The sequence below is a fragment of the Podarcis gaigeae genome (assembly GCF_964106915.1).
Source record: "Podarcis gaigeae genome assembly, chromosome: 2".
NCBI lineage: Eukaryota > Metazoa > Chordata > Lepidosauria > Squamata > Lacertidae > Podarcis > Podarcis gaigeae.
Window position 1 is genome coordinate 31,301,820 of NC_139679.1, and position 25,054 is coordinate 31,326,873.

The 25,054-nt window shown below is 46.0% G+C and overlaps 1 protein-coding gene across 19 annotated transcripts in view; it reads left to right on the top strand.

Annotated features, from left to right (window-relative positions):
* TBC1D16 (TBC1 domain family member 16) overlaps window positions 1-25,054 on the top strand; it is a 60,867-nt gene extending 35,813 nt beyond the window's left edge. For 10 of the 19 annotated variants that reach the window (XM_083727479.1, XM_083727485.1, XM_083727472.1 and 7 more), the window contains 9 exons: window positions 10,050-10,247; window positions 15,390-15,537; window positions 17,708-17,875; window positions 18,530-18,678; window positions 19,461-19,595; window positions 20,348-20,534; window positions 21,982-22,161; window positions 23,929-24,075; window positions 24,329-25,054. In XM_083727479.1, coding sequence (XP_083583605.1) covers window positions 10,050-10,247; window positions 15,390-15,537; window positions 17,708-17,875; window positions 18,530-18,678; window positions 19,461-19,595; window positions 20,348-20,534; window positions 21,982-22,161; window positions 23,929-24,075; window positions 24,329-24,574 — 1,558 coding nt within the window. In that variant the 3' untranslated portion in view covers window positions 24,575-25,054. The remainder of the gene's footprint in view (window positions 1-10,049; window positions 10,248-15,389; window positions 15,538-17,707; window positions 17,876-18,529; window positions 18,679-19,460; window positions 19,596-20,347; window positions 20,535-21,981; window positions 22,162-23,928; window positions 24,076-24,328) is intronic. The other 9 variants (XR_014561327.1, XR_014561328.1, XR_014561329.1 and 6 more) reach the window with 3 other exon arrangements.

Sequence of the window (25,054 nt, forward strand, 5' to 3'; positions counted from 1 at the left end):
ATACTTACTGGTCTGCTTGCCTTTTTCCCCCTTCCTTTTTTGCATACTCCTGCGAGCCGTTTTTGGCTCTTCCAACTTTAACCAGAAATTCCCTGCCTGGCTGCCTGGAGGCGATTCCTACTTGTTATAGGCAGAGTGGCTGTTTTTGCAAGCCAGCATTAATCCCAGCATCGATAGGCCATATGTTCTCCTGCGCTGCTTTACGATGAGCGCTTCCTTGGCGGCTGCCTTAACAATGCACTTATTGCTAATATTTAACAAAGAGCATCCTTTCTTGTCCTACCTGCTCACTGCCCCGCTCTGTCTGTATTCTGTACTCTTTTGTTCAGAACAGAATTCTCTCTCTCTCCCTCCCTCTCTCTCCTTGCAGCTCATGCAGTGAAAATTGCCTGGCTTGGTTCCCTAATCCCAGCCCTTGAAATAACAATATTAAACACTCTTGGTAACCCTTCTGGTCAGCTCTCCCCATTCCTGCCCCCTCCCTGTATGTGGAATGTTATGCCATACTCCAGTGGGTTTTGAACAGCGGTGCCAATCTCTTTGGGTGGTGCTGGCCGGGCAAGTGTTGGAGTTCTCAGCAGAATATAAATTGGTGGTGGTGGGTGCTTTAATCTGCCAGGCAAAAAAAGGACCCTTTGAGATTCTCTGCTCATTGCTAATATGCTAAGAATCTGAGAACAAGAATCTTTAGGTGTTTCCAGTGACTTAGGTGGTTTTTTTTTAAGGCTTGATTGTAATTAGCATAATGAGTTCTGACTTTTATTTTTGCATGGATGGATAGGGAGGAGGGAGGTAGGGAAAGCGTTGCAAAATGACCCATTGATTCTTTTTTTAAAAAATGAAATAAAATAGAATAAACAAGGCTAAGAAAGCTCTCCTTTTCCAGGCTGGACCAGCTGGAAGGTAAACATTTCTCTTCATGCTGTGCTAAGAAATCACATTTTCCATCTCTAGGATTTGGGGGGGGGCGCGAGAGAAGTGTTACATTTCAATTGATTTATGAACAAGCTGAAGCCCAGGCGCAAAGGACCCCCCTCTTCTGTACAGAATGTAAAGACGTATCTTTTGGCTTTTGCAATACTTGCCTTGTTTTAAAAGGAAGGTCAGGTTCATGTCCACGCCTGCCTCTCAATGGTTAGCTGTGTTAAGCTGCAGAGGGGTGTGTGACTGTGTTTATTCATAAGTGTCAAACGACTAGACCTGTCACCGCTAAGCAACTGTAACAACAAAAATGTTGAGGAAAATCCTTTCCTTGGATTTACCGAAGCATGCCTCACCTGTTTAGCAAGTATGTGTGTGTGTGTGTGTGTGTGTGCGCGCGCGCATGTGTGTGTATAAAATCGGAGAGTGAGTGCACTTATATATGAATGTACAACTTGGCATTTGACTGGGTAAAGCAGATTAAAGCACATGGATTATTTCGTAGCAAACTGCTAACAGCTTCTTCTTCTACCTTTTGCCATTCCCGTTTTAAATTAAGCTGTTTATCCTCTTTGCATCACTTATAGTAGCTAACAAACCTTTTTAGTGGAGTAATCGTTGGCCATGCTTCTGTACCAGAAGCCTGAAAACATCAAGCTCTTTGTTGCTTAAATTTATTGGAATATGTTGTTTAGATTAAAATATGCAAAGTAGGTGAAATTGCAACAGTTTCACTGGATGTCTCTTTTGGGCCAGTCACTGACTGGAATGTATATTGGGCTAGAGGGGCAACAAAACAAACAACAACAACAAAACAACAACAAAAAAGAGGAGTGGGGAAATGTGCAAAATGGACACTTCCTGCCTGCTAATGTGCCACATAATCACCTCTGGCCTCTCTATTATTAGCAGACTGTATTTTAAGAATCATGGCTAATGAGGACATGAATTTTCGCTCTAAATTAAAAATTAGGAGGCCTATCAGAACTGGTGTAATATAAAAAGACTTTGTGTATTAACGGATTCCATGCTGTGCATAGCTGAACACTGGCCAGACAGATTCAGAGGAGTATCTAACCTCCACTTTGGGCACAGCCCTCCCTGTGAAATTGCCCTGAAAATGGTCTCTTTTCTCTCTTCCCTTCCTCTCCCTTTTAATATGTTGGAAATGAAATGGGGTTTTACAAAGGATCTCTCACTCTCACACACATACAACTGTGTCCTTGTGTTGAGTCAGACCAGTAAGGGAGCTCCCCTTTAATGCCATGAGAGGGTTTCTAGAACCAGCTATGATCTTGACCTTTTCCATTTTATTGTTATTAAGCATTCCTCTAAAGGAGTATGGTGTACTAAACATGGGTCCGCTACACAACTGGGTATTTTCATCTTGGATCAAAATGCCAAACAAAATAACTTGTCTGCTCCACGAAAACTGAATCCTGTTTTGTGTGTGCACGCTCACATGTGCACACATGCGCAATTTTGTATTCTCTGAGAGAAGAGTAAAGGTCTGATACGAAAGTTTCCCATATAGCATTAGCATGGATACTGAAAATGACTGACATTGCTGCAAGCATCACTCAAAAGGGCTTTTGTTTTCTATTTCCCCACTATTTGATGAGGAGCAGATGCCAGCACAGACAAAATATAAACAGTCTGGGCTTTGAATATCTCTGTAATCCATTTTTAAGAGAGGAATATCTGTTAACCGATAAACTCAGAAGAATTATTAGCTTATATATAGATTGTTGAATCCGCTACCTAACGTTGCATGGAAATTTCATGTAAGCATTGCACACACCCCTTCCATCTTTTCCATTGTGCGTAGCTAGGCAAATTTGTCCGTAGCAGGAATGTTCCTAATGCAGTCCCTGGTGACCTTTGTGGCCGTGATTGGCAGGCTGCTGTCAAGGTAGAACTTTTGCCTCAGTGGTGGGAAGGAGCAGAACAAATGCCAGAGGACAGCTCCAACTCCCTTGGGGAACTGGGCTAAAAAGGTGAAAGAATCGCAATTACAGGAGGTTTTCTAGCACAGAAAGTTAATTAGCTACTTAAAGAGCATTTAGTGGCACTTGCTAGGGGGAAATGGACACATAACAAAGGTCTGTGTGCATGTGCGTGAGAGGGAGAAGGAGGGAGGGAGGAACCCATGCTAACATTCTAGCATTGGGGGCTACAACATTTCCAGAAGTCAGTCTTTCTCAAGAATAATGGGACGTACTTGGTTAGTGGAAGGAAAGGGAATTTAGACTTTGCTACAGTCCTGGACTGGACGCGGGTGGCGCTGTGGTCTAAACCACTGAACCTCTTGGGCTTGCCGATCAGAGGGTCGGCGGTTCGAATCCCCACAACGGGGTGAGCTCCCGTTGCTCGGTCCCTGCTCCTGCCAGCCTAGCAGTTCGAAAGCACGTCAAAGTGCAAGTAGATAAATAGGTACTGCTCTGTTGGAAAGGTAAACGGTGTTTCCGTGCACTGCTCTGGTTTGCCAGAAGCGGCTTAGTCATGCTGGCCACATGAACGGGAAGCTGTACGCCGGCTCCCTCAACCACTAAAACGAGATGAGCGCCACAATCCCAGAGTCGTCCACGACTGGACCTAACGGTCAGGGGTCCCTTTACCTTTTAGAGGCCTGGACAAACAAAAATTGAAGATGCAATCGCATTCATTTTTGTCTAAAGAATATTGCACTTAAGGTAAAACAAGGGATGTATAGTTTCTCCTCAATCCCTGCTCTCCACCTAGATTTTATATTAGAAGTTCTTTGAAGCAGGAGCCTGTGTTTTTGCTTAATCTGGAAAGTGGTGTATGCATGCTGGTGGTACTATAGACATAAGTCTAATCTTTGAATTTGAAATTCTGCCGCAGAGCTGTTGTCCTATTGCTGAATCTAGTGGGGTTTTTGCTGTTGTAGAAATATATAATCCACTTTCAAAACAAAAATAAAACTGCAAAATGCAGCAGTCAGTTCCAGAATTTAAATTGTAGGCTTTTTTTTAAAAAAAGTTTTCTTAAATTTTCACTTCCAGAAATTTCAATTTAAATTGTTGAACAGGTAGAGAAATCTAGGCCTGCATTTGAAGGTGGAGCTCTTAATATCATGGCTTGTTGCCTCATATGGCTGGTCAGCAGATCAGCGTAGACAAAGGAGGAAGCCAAGATGTAGATGCTTTGATGAGCTTATTATTTGGTGTGACTGCTAACAGAAAGGCCCGCAAGGCAAGGAGGCACAGAAGGAGCCCCTTGGAATTGGCTTAGTGTTTCAAAGCGGGCATGATACAGCACCACACACAATTACCCCGACTCCAGTGGAAGATTTGCCACTGGCTTCATTTCAAGCTTCACTAGATACTAGATTATGATTTTTAATTGCTCTGTTTAGACCCTGAGACTGAAAGCGAATCCTTTCATTCAGCTTTTGCTCTAGATCAGGGGTGGCCAACTCCCAAGAGACTGGCAGTGATCTACCCCTTTTTGGGGGGTTCAGGTCAAAGTTGTTGAGCTTTTTTAGGGAGGAGGAAACCCCTGGTTATTGAATATTCAAGCCTAAGCTCAAGGGAGAAAGGGAAACAGCCACTCAACAACAGCTTGCTGCGGGTAAACAAACAGCCTCACTAAGCAAACTCCATCTTTCGTTCTCCATCTTCCAAGCAGCAATGGAGGCCAGAAGGAGGGAGCAGGGCTGGAATCTATTTTACCAACACTAAGAAAAGGGATCACCAAAGAATTGATGCTTTTGAATTATGGTGCTGGAGGAGACTCTTGAGACCATGGACTGCAAGAAGATAAAACCTATCCATTCTGAAGGAAATCAGCCCTAAGTGCTCCCTGGAAGGACAGATCCTGAAGCTGAGGCTCCAGTACTTTGACCATCTCATGAGAAGAGAAGACTCCCTGGAAAAGACCCTGATGTTGGGAAAGATTGAGGGCACAAGGTTGTGATGGTTGGACAGTGTTCTTGAAGCTACCAGCATGAGTATGACCAAACTGCGGGAGGCAGTGGAGGACAGAAGTGCCTGGTATGCTCTGGTCCATGGGGTCACGAAGAGTCGGACACGACTAAATGACTAAACAACAACAACAAAGGAAAGGGATCCAGCAATCAACCGTGATCTACCCAAACCTCATGGGGATCTACCAGTAGATCGTGATCGACCTGTTGGACACCCCTGCTCTAGATTGCTAAACTACATGGTTGTCCCATATGCACGTAACGGGAAAATCAACAATGGCACATCTTTATCCATGGGTCTCTGTGTTAGGCACAGTACCACATAAACACAAAAAACTAGGTTGCAATGCCTGTTCTCATTGTACCCAGGCAGATACCTGTGGGAAATCCTCAAGCAGAACCCAAGCACAAGAGCACTTTCCTCTCCTGTGGCTTCCAGCTACTGGTATTTGTTCTAGCAGAACAAACAGAAATTATATATGAGTTATGTACACTTCTTTTAATAGTTCCTGTAGTTTTAATAGTTCCTGTACACTTCCTGTAGTTACCAACTACAGGAGCATCATGACCTGGTTAAAACCTAGATTACGACTGTTAAATTACACAACTCATTTTCATTGCCAATGTGGGAGTTGAATGTCCAATATGATATCTGGTTTTAGATGTAAATATAGGTCCCTGTGGTCAGTCCTCAGTCTAATTCGATATACTTGTAATTATGTCCTGCATCTTATTTTATAAGTGGGTGTTGTCAAATTAGTACGTTAATTATCATGTGATGATGTAAGCACTATGGTATAAGGATTGCCTAAACCAAAAGGAAACTGTATTCACATCATCCTTTGAAGGAAATCCTGAGAGTCAACAGATACTTCCAAAGTGTCCTTGGCCAGCAACTAAGAAAACATCAGAATGACTTACCAGCTACTTTGAATATGGAATCTTTGCAAACTGAGAAAGTTAGCTTAATTGATGTAGCAGCACAGACTAGTTTGGAGTGAGTAAGCTGCCCTTATACTTCACAGCTTCCATGGTCACTTTTTAATTTTTAAATTTTTAATAATGTTCTTCATTTTGGAAGGTAGTTGAACCCTAGCCTTGAAATACTTTTGGGGAAAATTCAGTATGTATCCTTCACCCCAACTCTTCTGTTGGGCTCCCCAAGGAAGTAAGCTCTTCTCTTACCTTCACCTGTCTTCTTCAGTCTTTCTGACAAAAGGCAGATCACCAGTTCTTCCATGGTTACCTAACAAAACAGGATTCTGGGCCTATTTTTTGCTTGTTTGGACCAAGTTAACTGCTCTTTCCAGTATGTGATCTGCTCAGTCTCGCAGCTGCTTTGGGAGTCAAGATGGTGGTTTCCCCAGGGTATTCAGAATGAAATAAGATTTGAGTTTTAAGTTTCCAGAAATCTTGAGGACTTGTGGGTAGTGGATTTTAAAAAGATGGACCTGTGCAGGAACAGCTGTTACGCTATTTCCACTCCCCACCTAGCTAGTCGCTGAGCTGCTGTTCTGTGCCAGAATGTTCAACAGATGTGTTGATTTTGCTTCTGTCTGTTGCATAGTTTTGATAATAGGTGCAGTTTCTGTGAGACGGAAGTCATTTTGGAATAAGGAAAACCTCTTTTTTTATGGGGCAGAAATGGTGGAGCTGAGGTGGGGGGTAACGGGGTGAGAGAGCTTGGGAGGCAAGAGACCCAAGAAACGGAGAGCCCAAACAGCTGTGAATTACTTATCTATGATCACTGAAGATGTGCAAATAAAAGAACTTAAAAGCAAATTTGGAGATGGTTAGAATATTTCTGTTTAAAGAATTAACACGTACAGTGGTACCTCTGGTTGCGAGCAGAGATCCGTTCTGGAGCCCCGTTCGCTACCTGAAAGGAGCGCAACCTGCACCTGCGCATGCGCTGGTTGGGATTCGCTGCTTCTCCGCATGCGCGTGATGTCATTTTGCGTGTCTGCGCATGCACGAGCGGCGAAACCTGGAAGTAACCCTTTCTGGTACTTTCAGGTCGTCGCAGGATGCAACCTGAAGCATACGTAACATGAGGTATGACTGTATTTAAATTTGAAATGTGTTGGTAGTAGATCATTGGGCTCTACTGTGTGTGTGTGTGTGTGTGTGAGAGAGAGAGAGAGAGAGAGAGAGAGAGAGAGAGAGAGAGTGTACACAGACAGAGAAAGTGACTTCAAACTGTATTGCTGAACTTGGTCTCTCCTGCACATCAAGGGAGGGGGCTCTGTTAACAATGGAGCCCTCGGCTTGGCTGTCTAGGGAATGTGTATTGGAATGCAATGACCCAAACCACTGGTGAATGCTAAAAATAAGGCTCTTCCAGTGGTCTAGTTCAGTCTGTGGCCCTGGTTTGGGGGGCACTGTTTTCAGGATAGGAAAGCATGCTGGTGGGGATGTTCTGCACAGGCATGCTGAGTGTGTGATTTCTTCAGCGTTCAGTGCCTACATTGTTCAATAAGCGGATTAGAAAACACTGGATAAAGTGGCTTTTCAGGGGGCTGCTTTTATACCTGCTCCTTGCCTTGTTTTGCAAACCATGATTTCACAGTAGAGCCCATTCAGGCTGTTCAAATGGATTGGCCTTTTCAAGATCTCAGAGGTCACAGTTTCAGATTCACTTATTTCCCAGAGCACTGCTGTTTTTCTTGGGGCAGGAGGGAGGATGATTTCATAGGGGAGGGAAGGAGTTACTTTCTGAAATCTGGACCCTATTTGGGGGGCAGTATATCTCCTGAGTTCAGTTGCTTAACATGCCAAAAAGCTTTGTCTGGCTTGTTGTCCCTGGTATTTTGTGGTTAAACAGCTGTGCAGCCACTTTGTCTAAAAATGAGATGTGTGATGCTACCAGCAGAGAGCTTCTATGTGGTATCGTATTTTGCATTCCTAGAGTAAGGGTGCTGAAATCCTGTTCCTTGACTATTTGTTTGAGGGAAGTATGCCACGATATAAGCAGGGAGTTATTCTTACATTTGAAAGGGTTCCTCTAAAGGGTTAGTGTGTCTTCAAATTTGCATATATTTCAATTTGAGATGTGATGGGAAGTAGGTGGTTTTCGTCTGCAGAATGTATACATGCAGACTATGGAATTTCATTCTTGTTATTTCTGGAGAAATGTGGCCAATGTCACTACCAAACATTTTTCTGTGATTAAAGGACCTAAAGCCCTTTCCCTTCCAAGGTTCTTTTTCTACCACAGAACAGCCAGCAGAATCGTAGAGTTGGAAGGGACCCTGAGTGTCATCTAGTCCAGCCCTCTTCAATGCAGGAATATGCAGCTGTCCCATACGGGGATCAAACCTGTAACCTTGGCATTATCAGCACCACGCTCTGACCAACTGAGCTATCCATACTACTGTTTGTATGCTAGCCATTTGAGGTATATTTGTAGAAATAGAAGAGGCCTGCTTGGGAAGAGATTTTAGAGCAATGGTATCCAACCTCTTTGGGTCTGGGGGGCACTTTTGGAATTTGAGAAGGTTCCTACTGCCAAAGGTGTGGCTTAGCACTAAAAAGCTGCTGACTGCAAAAGAGCAGAAAAAGAAAAGAGATGGGAACATAAAATGTTTCAAATATGGAAAAAATCTGTTCAGGTGGTGATTGTGTTTTGTTTTTGGTTCACAAAAAATGTTTGGAAAACTCTCTTCTTTTCTAGACACAGTTAAGTCTTGGTTGTTATGTTCCCCCTGTTGCTGGTTTGCTGCTGTAGAATAGAGCTGGAAAATAAAAGATAACTGAATGCAGAAATATTTTTGAATTACTACAGCCAGTTATAAATGCGCATGCGCGCGCACACCCACACCATTCTTAATTCTGGCTGGCGAGTGTTGTTTTTTTTTTAAAAGATCTTTAGGGAATGGAAAAGAATAGAATACAAACACAAGGAAAATACATGAAAAATGCATAAAATGAGCTTGACTCGTACTTGAACAATACTGGCTCATACTGGTATGATGTTTAAGGCTGACTATCATCTGCAAGCGTCTCAAAATTAGGGCTGTATGAGGAGAGAACAAGGATTATGCTTCTGCCTTTTCACTGTGCTGACTCTCCCCAAACAACTTTGGAACAATCCATGCTGAGGACCAGGCAGAGGTAAAGGTGATAACAGTGATGCCTTTAAAATGGGTCCCCCCAAAAAACAACAACAACAACAACAAAATTGGAACAATCAGGAAAAAGGTGGTGATAATAATGACAACAACAATAAAATGTCTTTGGTAACAGGTCTGGACCTCTGCTTAAGACTTCAGGGTTCCATTGATAGGGTGAATATTGCAGTACTGAGCTAAATAGACCAGTGGCCTGGTTCTGCATAAGGCAGCTTGCTACATTCACATGTTCATGTGACAGGCTGACACCGATGTAGAAAGTGCTTAACGGTCTTTTTCTTTGCCCTGCGAGAGAGGCTGCTGCATCTGTTTTACAAACTGGAAGCTGTGGTCGAGAGAGGGTCAGTGCCCGGCCACCCAGTGGGTCTGGCAGAAATGGAACTCAGAGTCAAGTGGTTTCCCCAAGTCCTTTCACAGCACAGGAGCCACAAACCTTTTAGCTGCTTCCACTTTGGCCAGCATGCTTGAAACATTGCTTGCTTCTCTCTTTTTTAAAATATTGTCCTCTCAGCATTGTTGCACTTTGAGGAAACCTACCTGCTCTGCTCACCAGCCCTATCTGGGAATCAAGCACAGACATTGGTTTGAAGCTGGTGTTGGCCAACCAGTGTTGCCTGTTGGGAATTCATAAACCTGCTGAAATGAGAATGAGACATTAGGGTTACTGACTTGAAAAAACATGCACACAAATTTGGGCTTTTCTCTAATGCCACTTTGCAACTTGGGGAATGCTGTGCCTTCTGATTAAGTGAAGCTTAATGAAAACAGTTGGCGTTGGTTTTTTTTATACTTCCAGCTTTCTTTTTCTTTTGCTCAGAGCGTTTTATTCTTGCAGCAATGGATAAAGGTTAGACTTAGTTGATGGCTTGCCCAACACCACAGAGTGAGCTTCATAGCCAAGTGGGGTTGAGTCTGTTTCCCACATCAAAATCAAGCCCTCTAGCTTCTATACCGCACTGGCTCTCGCAGTTAGTAATTTTCAGGTAATTTTTCCTGCCTTCTTCCTTCCTCTCTTCCTCTTTTGGTGCCACTCTCTCATGGTGGTGTAGCGAACCGTGCGAAAGCCACATGACTCGCTCAGCCAGCTCCAACTCAAGCCTTGATCCCAACTCCCAGTTCCAAGAGAATAACGTTCAAGTACAGACCTCCCGGTGGGATGAGCAGCAAAAGGTGTTTGCCTTGGAACAGATCTGTGGTGTCTTCAGAGTGGACCTGGGACAGATGCGGTCTCTTCGCCTGTTTTTCAGGTAGGATAATTCCTTTGGAGATGGTCTGACATGCCTTCCCTTGCCCTGTTACCTAGGAGAGTGACACGGCAGCAGGACCAGGGTGAATTTCCATCTTTCATTGTTCTCTGAGTGGAAGCCCACCTAGGAAGTTCTAATGGTATCAGGTGTTCTTTGTGAATGGTGGAGTGCTCCTCTGCGTCCGTCTTTCAAACAACAGATTACCTGTACATCCTTTATGCATTCCGAACCAGTGATCCAAGACATACTGTCTCTATTTCTTCCCAGTCCCACCACCTTTTTTGTGAGGGGATTTTACTGGGCTGGCAAAAATATATAATGTGGTGATTTAATAGTAGGCCAGATTCTATATATCCATACAAGTGGCTCTTCTTACCCAGCTTGGAATCCATAACTTGCATAAAACTTGGCTTCCTGAGGCTGGGGCTACACATTACCTCAGCAAACATGGATGTCTGCCAAGATAATATGTAATTCTAGCCTGGGAATTTGCTTCTGTTCCAATTTTTTTCATTCACAGTGGTACCTCAGTTTAAGAACAGCTCTGTGTACGGACTACAGTATTCGGTTTATGAACTCCGCAAAACTGGAAGTAGTGTCCTGGTTTGCGAACTTTACCTCGGTCTAAGAACGGAACCCGAACGATGGAAGGGCACCGGTGGCGGGAGGCCTCATTAGGGAAAGCACGCCTCGGTTTAAGAACGGTTTCGGTTTAAGTGCGGACTTCCGGAACGCATTAAGTTCGTAAACTGAGGTACCACTGTACCATGATTTCAAAGAAAAGGTTTAAAATGTGAGGCAGTGAAGGTATTATAAAACCGTTGCCACATACCATTTTCTTGTGACACAAACTGAACCAACATAGTCTTTTAGTCTGGCTGAAGGTTACACACCACTCTTTCTCTTCATGCTCAGGTAGCTGTGGAGCCCTGGGAGAACATAGCTGCTAGGGAAGATGCCTGAGCCTATGGAAACCTACCTTTTCCATCTTGATCTGTTCAGACTCCCCAGGATACCTAAGAGAACCTGAAACATTTTGGAGCATGAACCCAGAAGGAGACTCCTTTTGTTAATGGGTTAGCTGCAGTTTCTTAAACCCCAAGGCAAAACGCATTGAGTAACTTGAGGAAATAATGGTTTTACACTGAAAGGAGGAAGGTAGCCTTAGCCAGTATTTGAAACTCCCATTTTTCTAAGCACATTTTGTGACAGGGAATTTCAATAGCGCCTAAGATTTCAGATAAAAATTACAGAGTGGAAGAAAAGGAGGACCCTTTTCTGCCTCCCCACTTCCAGCTACTCTCTGAAGACTGGAGAAGAGACCCTCTTAAGAATATTAGAGGGGTGGGCAGGGGTAGGACTAGACCAGGCATGGCCAAACCTGGTCCTCCAGCTGTTTTGGGACTGCAACTCCCATCATCCCTAGCTAACAGGACCAGTGGTCAGGGATGATGGGAATTGTAGTCCCAAAACAGCTGGAGGGCCAAGTTTGGCCATGCCTGGACTAGACCATGTGAAAAATGAACATAATGTTTTAGCTGCAGTTCATTCATTTTCAGCTTTGCATTCTGGTTATAAAAAAGTGCTCCTAGACATTCCGTTGTTGAGCTCATAACTAGGACTAAGGCATAGCTGGCAACGTTTCCATTTTTTAAAGGGAAATTCCCTTATTCCGAATAGGATTCCTCGCAAGAAAAGGGAAAAGTTGACAGCTATGGATTAAGGTGTGCCATTTAGCTCCTAGCTTTCATATCTCAGTTTCTAACATTGGCCTTAGCATAGGAAATAAATGAAAGGTGAAAACAAACACTTTAAAGAAAAAGGAAACTGCCTTACACCTAATCAGATCATTGGCTCACCCTACTTGATGTTGTCTGTGTTGGTTGGAAGCAACCCTCCAGGGTTTCGGCGATTCTTTCCCAGACATAGGTGGATACGCCAGGGGTTGAACCTGAGACCTTTTTTATGCAAATTGCATGCTCTACCTCTGGACCTTTAATGGGGATAGTATATAGTATAGGTGAAAATTGACACTGAATTATGGGACATAAATATGGGCATGCATCTAGTTTATACACCGGTTGAAAATCTTGGAACTTGCTCCGTTTATGGCATCTGAAGTGTACGTCCGTACAGTCCTGTTCATTCAATGTAAATTATTCGTGAAAAAGAGCTTCCTTCCCAGTGGCAAAGAGCAGTGCGATGCAGCCTGGCCTTTGAGCCCTTGTCTAAGCCTCTGCGTGCCTTTTTACGGCATATTTGTTCATAGCGCTTCAGCAACCAAGGCCTCTGGAAGTAACTCAAACCATTTGCCAAAGCAGCAGCACTCGCCATAGTGTTTTGAACCCACTTACAGAATCCCGCTGAAAATGTATTTAAAGTTTAAAGTGTGTGGTTTTGCACCGAATTGTTGCAGTAAGGTGTTTATGACACTGGCACCCCAGATGAGCGGTATGTATGGGATTATCCCATTTTCTTCTCACAGATAAGTGTGCAAAGTAGCATTAGATAGGGACTAAACCAAGCTCACTCAGAGCTCTCATGGGCATGTTAACACTAAGCCAAACCATGTGTCCCACCGTGTTTGAGACACTCCCTTGGCCTTACACCAGGCGTAGGGAACCTGTGGCCCTCCAGATATTGTTGGACTCACAACTGCCCCCCCCCCCAGCCCCAGCCAGCATGGCACAAGGTTGAGGGCAATGAAAATGTCTGTCGAACAACATCTGGACAGCCACAGGTTCCTCACTCCTTCTTACATCCTATTTTGTATATTCTGTAGCTCACTCACTAAATTGCCTCTTTGCACATCCTCTTTCCTCTTTGGTTCTGATTTTTAGGGCCTGTAAAACTGTTGAGAGCGCAAGTTTTTCTAGGGTCTTTGCTGTGTAAACAGGAAGTATGCATTTCTTCTATTCCATAAAATTCAGCTCCTTTTCAGGCTACCAAGTGGGATGGGGGGTGGGGAACAAGAGGAAGTCTCTTCATTTAGAACGGGGAGAGCTGAAGGGCTATGGCTAATTATCCTATTAATCACAGGTAAATTAACAGGATTTGCATATAATTTTCATAAACATGACAGCTGTTACACTTATACAATTTTTCTTTTTTTAAAAAAACAAATCCTGCCTTTATAGCGGGTATACATCATTCCGAGGGAGATTTTCAACAAAGGTGTCACAATTTAACAATGAAACCCCCAATAACAATGCAACATACAGTCAGATACAGTCTGAATGAAACCCCCAATAACAATGCAACATACAGTCAGATATGAGGGTTATTTTTCTGCTGTTGCTGCTGTTGAAATAAATAAATAAAATTCCAGTAGCACCTTAGAGACCAACTAAATTTGTTCTGGGTATAAGCTTTCGTGTGCATGCACACTTCTTCAGTATCTTTTTTATTTATTTTGACTGTGTCAGACCAACACGGCTGCCTACCTGAATCCACAAATACACAGATAACTAGATACAGTGGTCCCTTGGTTCTTGAACTTAATCCATTCCGGGAGTCTGTTCGACTCTTGAAACCGTTCGAAAACCAAGGCGCGGCTTCCGATTGGCTGCAGGAGCTTCCTGCACTCAAGCAGAAGCCGCATCGGACGTTCAGCTTCCAAAAAACGTTCACAAACCAGAACACTTGCTTCCAGGTTTGCAGCATTTGGGAGCCGATTTGTTTGACAACTAAGCCGTTCGAGAACCAAGGTACCACTGTATCTGAAATGTGTATTGATTTATGGAACAACGTTGACATGAAGCGATGAAAGGTTGGAAGCCCTTGACAAGCTAGCTTTGTTTGTTTCCTCCATTTCAGTCCTTGAGCTGCCTCTGTTATTTAGCTCCTGTTTTTGGTTTTTACAGTTCCAAGTGGTGTATGAATAACAATGAGGACTAGAGGACATGGAGTTACAAAGGAAAGCTGGGGTTCTTGGTTGTGGGGGAGGGTTATATTATTTATTATAACACATTCAGTGTTTTATGTATGTGTGAGAAAGACAGAGAGAAAGAGGGCTTTGTGCCTGTCCGGTGAGTGTGTGTTGTTTTTGTGGGGAATGTGTGAGTGTGTGGTCTCTGCCTGTGCAGGATATTTTGTGTGTATGTATATACATTGGCCATACCCACTGGTGGCATGTGGCTGAACATCCCTTGGGCTGGAAAAGGTTAGCCACTGCTGATTAACGCCATGAGTCCTGGAGTTCATTTGAGAACTAAACTGGTCTTGGCAGCCGACTCCTTTGCCCAGGCCCTTAGGATCTACTGGCTGTGGGGCGGGGAGCACTGTTCCACCTGATACTGCTTTTGTTTGTACAGTGCCTAGCATACCAGGACTCTGGTTGATTACCATAAACAACCTGGTAAGTACTGCCAGATGTAAGCAAAAAAAACCCCCCAAAACCCCACCCCAATCTTTTTTTGGGTACCGAGAAAAGTGCAGTGTTCTCTACACTGTGAGACCTCACAAGCGCCAATTGGGCCATGAAAGCTCATAATCAGAGCAGTGTGTGCTCTGCAGGGGGCGAAATGAAAATGAAAAGCAACCTCTACACCCGGGGTGGGGGGGAGGAGAGGGGGGAAGCAAAGTATGTGCTCAGAATATATTATGCAAACTAAGGTCAGATGATTTGCATAATTCGTTTTGATTGCAGTTTGGAGTTTTCAGAGAACTTGCCATTTCGGTCCTTGCAGATACATTCTATGGGGAAGGAGGGTAGGGAACGAGAGAGAGAGAGAGAGAGAGAGAGAGAGAGAGAGAGAGTGTGAGTGCAAGGGAGGAGGAAGGAATTGGGGTGCTTGAAGCCTGGGAGAGATGTAGAAAAAGATGGCTGTCGATGCAAGGCACAGACTTCTGATTCCTGGAAACGCTCCCTAAATTGGTTTGGTTTTTGAGTCTTAAGAAAGCATATCCTTCAATGAGAGGTGCCCAAACCGCATTAGATTGTGTAGCGCAGTTCACATTTCTTTGGAAGGGTGCTGTATATATTCTCAGCCCAGCCATGCAACATACATGCAGGACTCACAAATGTTGTTTGCGCTATCTGTATTTGAACGTCCCACCCCCTAGATGTTCCGACCAGTAAACTGTGCTCTTAACTACATACTCCCTCTTTTCTTTCCCGGTCCCTCCACCATTTTCCTTCAGTGATGAGGCATGCACCAGTGGGCAGCTGGTTGTTGCCAGCAGGGAAAGTCAGTACAAGATTTTCCACTTTCACCACGGTGGCCTGGATAAACTTTCCGAAGTGTTTCAGCAATGGAAATACTGCACAGAGACCCATCTCAAAGACCAGGTAAGCTATAAAGTCCAGAGTAGACCTGGGGAGCCTCCACACACCCTCTCCACCCCTAGCAGATGTGGTCTGTGGATTTCTAGCTAGGAATGAAGAAATGTGAGCAGCATCTCTTCTTGTTTCTGACATGTCTGGAAAAGTGGTGGCAAGTGCCCTGGAAGGCTCAAAGGCTCCAGGCCAGGCCAGGTTCAAAGCTCTTGTATTGATATGCAAAGCCTTGGGCAACCTGGGTCCAGAATACCTTATATCACTCTGGAGGAGGGAGGTTAGTTGTGCCCCTGTGCTACAGAGCCCCAATTGGCCGCATCCAGAAGTCAAACATTCAGTGCTGCCAGTCTATGCTGTGGATCACTCTTCTGGCAGAGACTCAGCAGACAGCCTTCCTTTTTATATCAGGCGTCTCCTGAAGATATTTTGTGTGTGTTTGTGCTGACAGGTTAAAAAAAGAAGAAGATCGAGAAGATTATTTTGTACTGCCTTTACAGGCTTTTGTACGTTGCTGATGTTTTCTGGGAGGGCAGTTTATAAATACTATTATAAGTGAATGAATGAGTAACAGAGCCAACCAATTCTTGTTTTATCCCCTTCCTCCTCCCCCTCAACTGGTTGAAAGTAAGAAGGCAAGGCAGGTAAGGGCTGGCTGGCTGAGAGCCAATGTGGTGTAGTGGTTAAGAGCGGTGGACTCGTAATCTGGTGAACCGGGTTCGCTTCCCCGCTCCTCCACATGCAGCTGCTGGGTAACCTTGGGCCAGTCACACTTCTCTGAAGTCTCTCAGCCCCACTCACCTCACAGAGTGTTTGTTGTGGGGGAGGAAGAGAAAAGGAGATTGTTAGCCGCTTTGAGACTTCTTCGGGTAGTGATAAAGCGGGATACCAAATCCAAACTCTTCATCTGAGGTTGGTGGGGCTGTGCCCCATTCTTGCTGGCAGACCAGCTTTTCTGCCTTCCTGGAGAGTTGCCAGGGGTTTGTAGACACTGGTGATGCACTTCCCTTGGTTTGTTCTTTCTCTTGCTGGAGAAGGAAGCCATCCAAAGTATTTGTTTAATCCAATATTGGGGATTAACGAGGAGCAGGCTTACGTAGGTTATGTAAGCTCCTGGCAAGGTGACACTGGGTTAAGAAATTTTAGCCAAACAGGAGTTTCGAATAACGGAGGATTTGCAGAGTGTTCGCCTTTATAAACCTCTTCTGCAACTAGAAGATTTGGGCCTCGTTTCATTTCCTTTGCTTCTTGTGGCCTGCGGCAGCCTTATGAAATAGGCCAGCTGTTTATATAAACGGCGAAACCACAGATCTAATTCTCTCAGGGTTCTCTTCTGTGCGTTATGTGTCCAGTATGAGCACAGGGTGAGTCCACAGATCAGGTGGAATCTGAACTCCAGTCCAGGATGCAGCAAGTGTCCTGACTCGCCCATCCTGTCTCTGCAATTAGGCTTGTGCTGAGTGTTCAGTCTATGACTTCTAGCCGTCTGTATTCAAATGATGTTTTGACAAGGCCTATTGGCATATCTTGCTTCATTCTGCACAAAGGCCTTGCAAAGGCCGTAATTATATGTTTAAAGATACTAGAGATGCTTGTTAGAAGCAGTGATTTCTACATTCCCTTCCTTCTCCCTGGCCCCCCTCCCCACTTCTTCCCCTGCTGCTTTCCCCTCATTATAGTACCACGGGGGCTTCCATCTGTGTTGAGTAACCTTTTGATTTTTAAATTAAATGTCAGCTGCAGTTTTCACCCAGGAATGGCAAGCGTCCTCGGAGAGCCTGGCACTGCTGCCTTCTCTCCTTCGTAACAGCAGCCCTTTTGTATGTGGCCAATCAGATATAATTTATTGCGTGCATTCCTGGGCAGGCTCACGATATTGCTGCAAGCCGTGTTAGCTCTGATCTTGGGCAGGGGAGGGTGGGAAAGGCAGCCAGCCGAACCAAGCAGTGCGTCATGTCGCTCTGATCCTTAATTACTCCCAATTACGCTTGCTGGCTTGGGCCGGAAGTCTCCCCAAACTTCCAAGGCTTTGCTGCCCTCGCAGGACAGTCTCTCTCCAGACAAAAATCATCTTCTTTTTCCGCTGTGGCGACCTGGATATAAGATGCCCAAGCCATGGGAATGGGAGGTCAGGCTCCTGCAGCTATTGCTCTAGCCCTCTGTCCTGGTTTTGTCTCCCAATTAGCAGCTCACTGACGTGAAGACCTGCATGCAGTTCTCCATCCGAAGGCCCAAGCTGCCCTCCTCGGAGACCCATCCCGAGGAGAACGCTTACAAGCGCCTGGATGTCTCTGCGTGGCTCCATCATCTAAATGAGGCTGGGCAGGTGGAAGAAGAGTACAAGCTGAGGAAGGTGAGGGAGAAGACACAGTGGCATGTTTTGCTCTGCTGGTTCCAAGAGAAGAAAGGTCTCCCAAGTGGAGCGTGGAGCAGTTGTGCTTATTTGGCCTCCAGGAACCTTTGCACGTCTTCCCAGCCTTTGGCAACGGGGAGGCAGCACCTGTCAGCTCCCTGCAGGCTAACGTAGCAACTCTCTGGATCTCTGGTTTGTTGCTGCATTGATTGCCCAGCAGTTTGGGACATGAAGACCAGTGAGCATTTCTAGGGGTGCTTGCACAATATGTGAAGGCCTATAAAAGCAATTGAGACTGTCTGGCTTTAAAATAATTAAGGGCTTTGGGGTGGGGGAGGCGGTATGTGAGTCTGGGTCCAAGTGTGAAGTTTCCAAGATTGGGGATTAAGCAGTGACGTGAGAATGATGTGTTAATTGTATAGCCTCTCCAGGGGGGTTATTGACATTGAAATGAGTTTGATTTGTGTCTCCCCTGGGAAAAGGGGGGGCTCTGCTTTCCCTCTAAACATGTGCAGATTGTGGGGCTCCTGAATCTCAAGGCGTCACTTGTCAGAGGAGGAGAGCAAAAGAGGTCCAGTTTCAGAAACTGTGGCATTTTCCTCTGTTGCAACCTCTTTATCATTTCCCCTCTGCCCTCCCTCCCTTCCTCCCCAGGCTATTTTCTTTGGTGGGATCGATGTCTCCATCCGTGGTGAGGTCTGGCCTTTCTTGTTGCGCTACTACAGCTATGAATCCACTTCAGAGGAGAGGGAGGCACTCCGAGTGCAGAAGAGAGAGGAATACTTTGAGATCCAGCAGAAAAGGTAATGAGGGGTGGCAGTGGCTCCAACTCCAGACTTTCAAGGTTTACATGTTTTCTTTCTTTCTTTCTTTCTTTCTTTCTTTCTTTCTTTCTTTCTTTCTTTCTTTTAATTACTTTTATAAATGCTGAACTACTTTGTTCTGTAAACCTCAATCCTAAACCCCAGATCTGCTGCGTGGAGGGTTAGGATGGGAAGGGTGAGGGAGTCAGCACATCACATTTTCCTGCAAGTGTAAGGACTTTAGTCCTTCTGCCTCTCAGGGGAATGGAGGGGACTTTGAATCCAGCAGGTCCATACCCAGTTTTGCGTGTGTGTGTGTGTGTGTGAGAGAGAGAGAGAGAGAGAGAGAGAGAGAGAGAGAGATGCCGATGCCGATGCCGATGCCGATGCCGATGCTTCTTCTTTTTCCCCACCCTCCCTCCCTCAGCCATTCTTCTTTTAAATCCTCCCTCCCCTGGCAATTGAAACAATAAAAGGGGAATTAACTATCCCCAGAAAATGAACCTTCACAGTAGGTCCAATGTCACATTTTGGGTGGGACATATACAGAAGAGAGGCAACTGCTCTGTCCTCCCCAACTGCCCCAGATCTCCTTTATTTTGACCCTTACCTGAAAGTACTCCCAGGTCCATTGGCATAGCTGTCAACATTTCCCTTTTTTAAAGGGAAATTCCCTTATTCCGAATAGGATTCCTCGCAAGAAAAGGGAAAAGTTGACAGCTATGTCCATTGGCAGCAGTGGGTGGTTTGGGAGTGCACTCATGTTGTAATGTGGCGCCTAGGCTCTCCCTGACACCGGAGGAGCAGAAGGCATTCTGGCGGAATGTGCAGTTCACGGTCGACAAAGATGTGGTGAGGACGGACCGCAGTAACCAGTTTTTCCGAGGAGAGAACAACCCCAACGTGGAAACAATGAGGTGATTGTTGTAACCCATTAGTGCCCCCCAAAATACACTGAGAACCTTGCACCCACTTGGAAAGCCCAGATCCATTTGTGTTTTGGACACCCAACCTCATACGCTTCCAGCTAAACCCTTTCAAAGGTGGGCCGGGCAAAGCAGGTGGAGCCTGCAACAATATTGTAGTATGGAGTGCTCCTTTTCATGTTGCCAGCCAGCCATGCCCATTGCCACTCCGCTCCACTCCATTCCATCCCCCAGCCACCCTAACAGCGAGTCAGCATTCTGTGCCTACTGAGCATGCTCACAGACCCTCCAAGTGTCCCTATTTCCCAGGGACAGGCCCAGATTTACAGAAGCCATCCCGGTTTCTGATTTGCTCCCAGAATGTCCCGCCTTTCCTTAGGACGTCCCTGTTTTCATCTTGGAAATGTTGGAGGGTATGGTAGGATGTCCCTACTTTCACTGGATAAATATTAGAGAGGGTATGGAGTTAGCCAACCCCCAAGCCATCTGAAGGCAGCCCTGTATAGGGATTTAAAAAAAAAAAAGTTTAATGTTTTATCATATTTTTATACATGTTGGAAGCCGCCCAGAGTGGCCGGGGCAACCCAGTCAGATGGGCGGGGTATAAGTAGTAAAATTATTATTATGGAATAAGAGGTCCCTAATTCCACTGGAGAAATGTTGGAGGGTACATGCTCAGGCCTCTCTGGGTTTCTCCACCATCCCAGCCTCACCGTCTGGTCATTTGACCTTCCTCTCCCTAGGCGGATCTTGCTGAACTATGCAGTGTACAACCCTGCCATTGGCTACTCCCAGGGGATGTCTGACCTTGTTGCCCCACTTCTCGCGGAGGTCCTGGATGAATCGGATACATTCTGGTGCTTTGTGGGTTTGATGCAGAACACGATCTTCATCAGTTCCCCTCGTGATGAGGATATGGAGAAACAACTGGTGAGAATTTGACCTTGGAGCACTCTTCTCCCCCCGCACACCTTATTTATCTCTTTTCTTCCTCCTCCGCACTCCATTTGCCCTTTAAATCCTAAATGAATCGGAAATGTGAAATCTGCATCCATGATGGATGAACTTACCTGAGGAAGTTGTAGTAGCTGCAAGGAGGAGGAGTTGCTGTATCCAACATGTAGGATATACTGGTGACACAAATGGCTGCTCCCTACAGCTTCGTGTAAATGTGAAATGACACTGGGAAGAGGATATTATCCTTCAGAACCCCATAGCACAAGTGGCAGTGGGGTGAGGAACAGTTGCCATGGAGGCCCTGAACTCATGAGCTGGCAACCCAAGGCAACCTCAGCATGGATGTTGGTCACCTAAAACCACCGTTCTGGGTTCTTCCAACATCATACCCAAGATAAGCTTGGTCAAGGAGGCTGTTGGGACATCAGGGTGGGAACTACACCGACAGCATTTGCAAGCTGTCTCCCAATACCAGGTGCAACCTTCCAGTCCCACTCGAAGGGATAGCGAGAAGTTAAGTCCTTGTGGACTGCAGCAATGTGTCCCTTATCCCCATCCCACCAGTCTGAGGTGATGTCACACTGAGTACTTGGACAGGTAGACCTGAGTCAGATCTAACCATCCCAGCAACCTCCACTCAGGCCTTGGTGATAGGCACCAGGTCAGCCCCACTCATCCACGATCAAATCATGGACGAACATAGTTTTTCTACAGACCGACCTGATAGTCAGCAGCAAAACCACCAGACTATTGAGGCCATAAGTAGTGCACCCACTAGCACCAGGGATAAAAAGGTAAAGGGACCCCTGACCATTAGGTCCAGTCGTGACTGACTCTGGGATTGCGGCGCTCATCTTGCTTTGTTGGCCGAGGGAGCCGGCGTACAGCTTCTGGGTCATGTGGCCAGCATGACTAAGCCGCTTCTGGCAAACCAGAGCAGCACACATAAACGCCGTTTACTTTCCCGCCAGAGTGGTACCTATTTATCTACTTGCACTTTGATGTGCTTTCGAACTGCTAGGTTGGCAGGAGCAGGGACCGAGCAATGGGAGCTCACCCCGTTGCGGGGATTCGAACCGCCGACCTTCTGATCGGCAAGTCCTAGGCTCTGTGGTTTAACCCACAGCGCCACCCACGTCCCTGAAGCACCAGGGATACAGTGCTCCTAATAGGACTGCTTGCATTAGTGAATGAATTAGTTTTATTCTGTGAACCGCCCTGAGACCCCCAGGTATAGGGCGGTATATAAATTCAAATAACAATAGTAATAGTAATAATAGAAGCAGCTCTTAAGAGGTTTGCCCGCTCCTGCTGAGCTTGAGGGGTTTCGGGGCAGGAATGCCCAGTGGTCTAGGGGGGAGTAGCGAGGTTTTCTTCCCCTTCTCTGGAGCTGAACTGAGCTCCCCTTCCACTTTGCCAGATGTACCTGCGAGAGCTGCTGCGGCTGATGCATGTGCGCTTCTACCACCACCTGGTCTCCCTTGGGGAGGATGGCCTTCAGATGCTCTTCTGCCACCGCTGGATCCTTCTCTGCTTTAAGCGTGAGTTTCCCGATGCTGAGGCTCTGCGTATATGGGAAGCCTGCTGGGCTCACTACCAGGTAAGGTTTAAAAGGGGGCTGGAGGAGCGGGGCAGTTAGAAGGGTCCTTTTTGTCGGTGGGGCTCCTGCACTGCTCCTTGGAGGATGCTGAATGGGGGGATGTTGCCGGTTGCAGCTGCTGTCCTTCCAGGCCTCTCTCCCCTCCCCCAGCCATGACTGTGACGAGCTGTGTGTGTGTGTGTGTGTGTGTGTGTCCCTCCCCCTCCACACTGCTTGCCTTCTCTCCCACTGTTTGCCTCTGACATTACACAAATCGATGCAAATTTCACCCTGACGGTTCATTACTGAGCTCCTGGGCTGTTCTTGCTGCTGTCGCAACCCATCAGCCAAAGCGGCCCTCAGCCTGCCTTGTGCAGTGGGGTTGCTGCAACCCTGGCTTTCTCTCCCAGCTGCAGATGTTGCTGTGCGAAGGGCAGGCGCGCGCACATACACACACAGGGGCAAGCTAATTTTCAACTTCCTTGTGAGGTTAGCCCCAGGACTGAGCAGCGTATGGTTTCTGTCTGACCTGGTCTCGTCTGCAGGAAAGGAGGTTGCCACCAAACTGTGTTCGCCGTATGCTGCTTGCTCACATTACTCTCTGCCAAATAGTTGCTCTCTGGTGGTGGTCTGGGAAGGGGGAGGGGAGATTGCTTTGAATCCTCGTGGCAGAGATTTCACCGCCCTTTGCCAGGTGGTTTAGACTCCTGTGCTCCTAAAACTCATTGTATTAAGCAAGTAGAACAGGGGCAGCCAACGTGGTGCCCTCCAGAAGTTGCTGGACTCCCAGCCCTCAATAATCTCTAGCCAGCATATGGCCAGTAGTCACGGATGATGGGAATGCAAGTCCGGCAAGATCTGGAGAGCACAACTTTGCCTATCCCTGCAGCAGATCTTAATTCTGTGTGCAGAATTATTCAGAATGGAGCGTTTTGTAAATTAAGTGTTAAAGCAGCATATCCAGTACCTAATTTGTTGGTTGCTCACTGGAAAACATTTTACTAGAAATAATATGCCTTTACTTCTTCAAAGTGAAAACAGATATAACTGGGTCAAAAAAACTTACAGGCTTGCTAGATTTCATATACTTCAACACTGTAGGCTTTTGTCTTGTAAGAATACACCAGTTCTCTCAGAATGCATCCAGATTTCATGCATGTAACTGGGCAGATTGCCAGGATTTGCAGTCTGCCTTACTAGTTTTGACCTCCTCTTTCTCTGTGGCCCTGATTCAAGAGATTTCTGCATTGCTTTGGAAAGTGTATAGCTCTCTAGATTTATTGTAATGCGTTGCCATCCTGTGCTTCTTTTAATAAGATTAGGGTGGCATACATGATTTCTCCACCTCCTACTTTAGCCTCACAATAACCTTGTAAGGTAGAGCATGTGACTGACTGCCCCTAGGCCACCTAGTGGGGATTTCAACTTGACTCTCTTCAATCGCACAACAAAGCTCTAACCTCTACACAACAGTACCACAGCATTGTGTGAAGTACAGTGCTGCCTTTGTCTTTAAACTTCTGCCTAACAGTGGTTGGGAGAGAGTGAATAGCTTTTCCTTCTCACCTTGCCACATCATTTATAATTCCCATTAACTTTCGCATGCTCCTACATTGAAGGGGTTGGACTAGATCCCTCAGGATCTCTTCCATTTCTACAATTCTACGATTCTCCCATTCACTGGTTGTTTTTTTAAGCCAAAAAGCTACCAATGTGATCTTGTTGCCACAATCGGTGCATCTTTCTAGCCCTCCTTCCCTTGATCATTTTCTTCTCTTGCTGCTGCAGACAGACTATTTCCACCTCTTCATCTGTGTGGCTATTGTGGTGATCTATGGAGACGATGTCATCGAACAGCAGTTGGCCACTGACCAGATGCTTCTGCACTTTGGGAACCTGGCCATGCACATGAATGGGGAGCTCATACTCAGGAAGGTAAATTTAAAATTGCAGGTGTTAAACAAACAGACAGACAGACAAAAAACCCTTTGCAATTCTATCTGCTCCAAAACAGCATATGGAAGGCTGTGCAGTATTCTCCTTTTGTGAGTGGTGTCAAGTCTCTGTTACGATTTGGGTGTGAGATGGGCAATTTAGATGAACTCCGCAGTTTCTCATATCTGCTATTTGTGCCATGTGCTGTTTTGTGGCTTGTGTATTCACATCTACTCTGCCATCCTACTTCCAGGCTAGAAGTTTGCTTTATCAGTTCCGCCTGCTGCCTCGGATCCCTTGCGGTCTGCATGACCTGTGCAAACTCTGCGGGACAGGAATGTGGGACAGTGGCTACATCCCCGCTGTGGAGTGTACGGGGAACCACCCAGACTCTGATAGCTGCCCTTATGGAGGCATGGTGGATGAACCTTCTCCCAAGCCAGGGAACGAAAGCAGGAGGGGCCTGAAAACACGGGAGGTCTTCGCTTTCCGGAAATGACATCTTCCTGGGGCTTGGGTGCCCAAAGACTGGAAGAGAAATGGAAGCAAAACAACTTGGCGCAGTTGAGATGCACTCTCAGCAGACATCAACAGGAGACAAGAGGAGGCAGATGTTTCTCCTCAATGTCCCAAAGGAGATGGATGAGTGGATGGGAGAAGGAAGGTGATGGCACCGAGTGGAAGAGTCTCCCTTGTGGTCAAAGCAAGATCTTGATGTGTGTCCTATAACCCTGGAACGGCGTTGCTCTGACTGTCCCAACTTTCGTTGTTGTTGTTGTTGCTTTACGGTTCGGAACATTTTGAAGGGAGTGCACAAGGCTGAGCCTGGTGAATCAAGAGTTCCAAGGGGCAAAAGGATTCCCCCTCCTAACACACACACACACACACACACACACACACACACTGCTGCCATAGGGGAATGTAGATGGCTTAAGACAATGAGTCCACAACCAGCAACGCAGTAGATGGAGGGGCAATG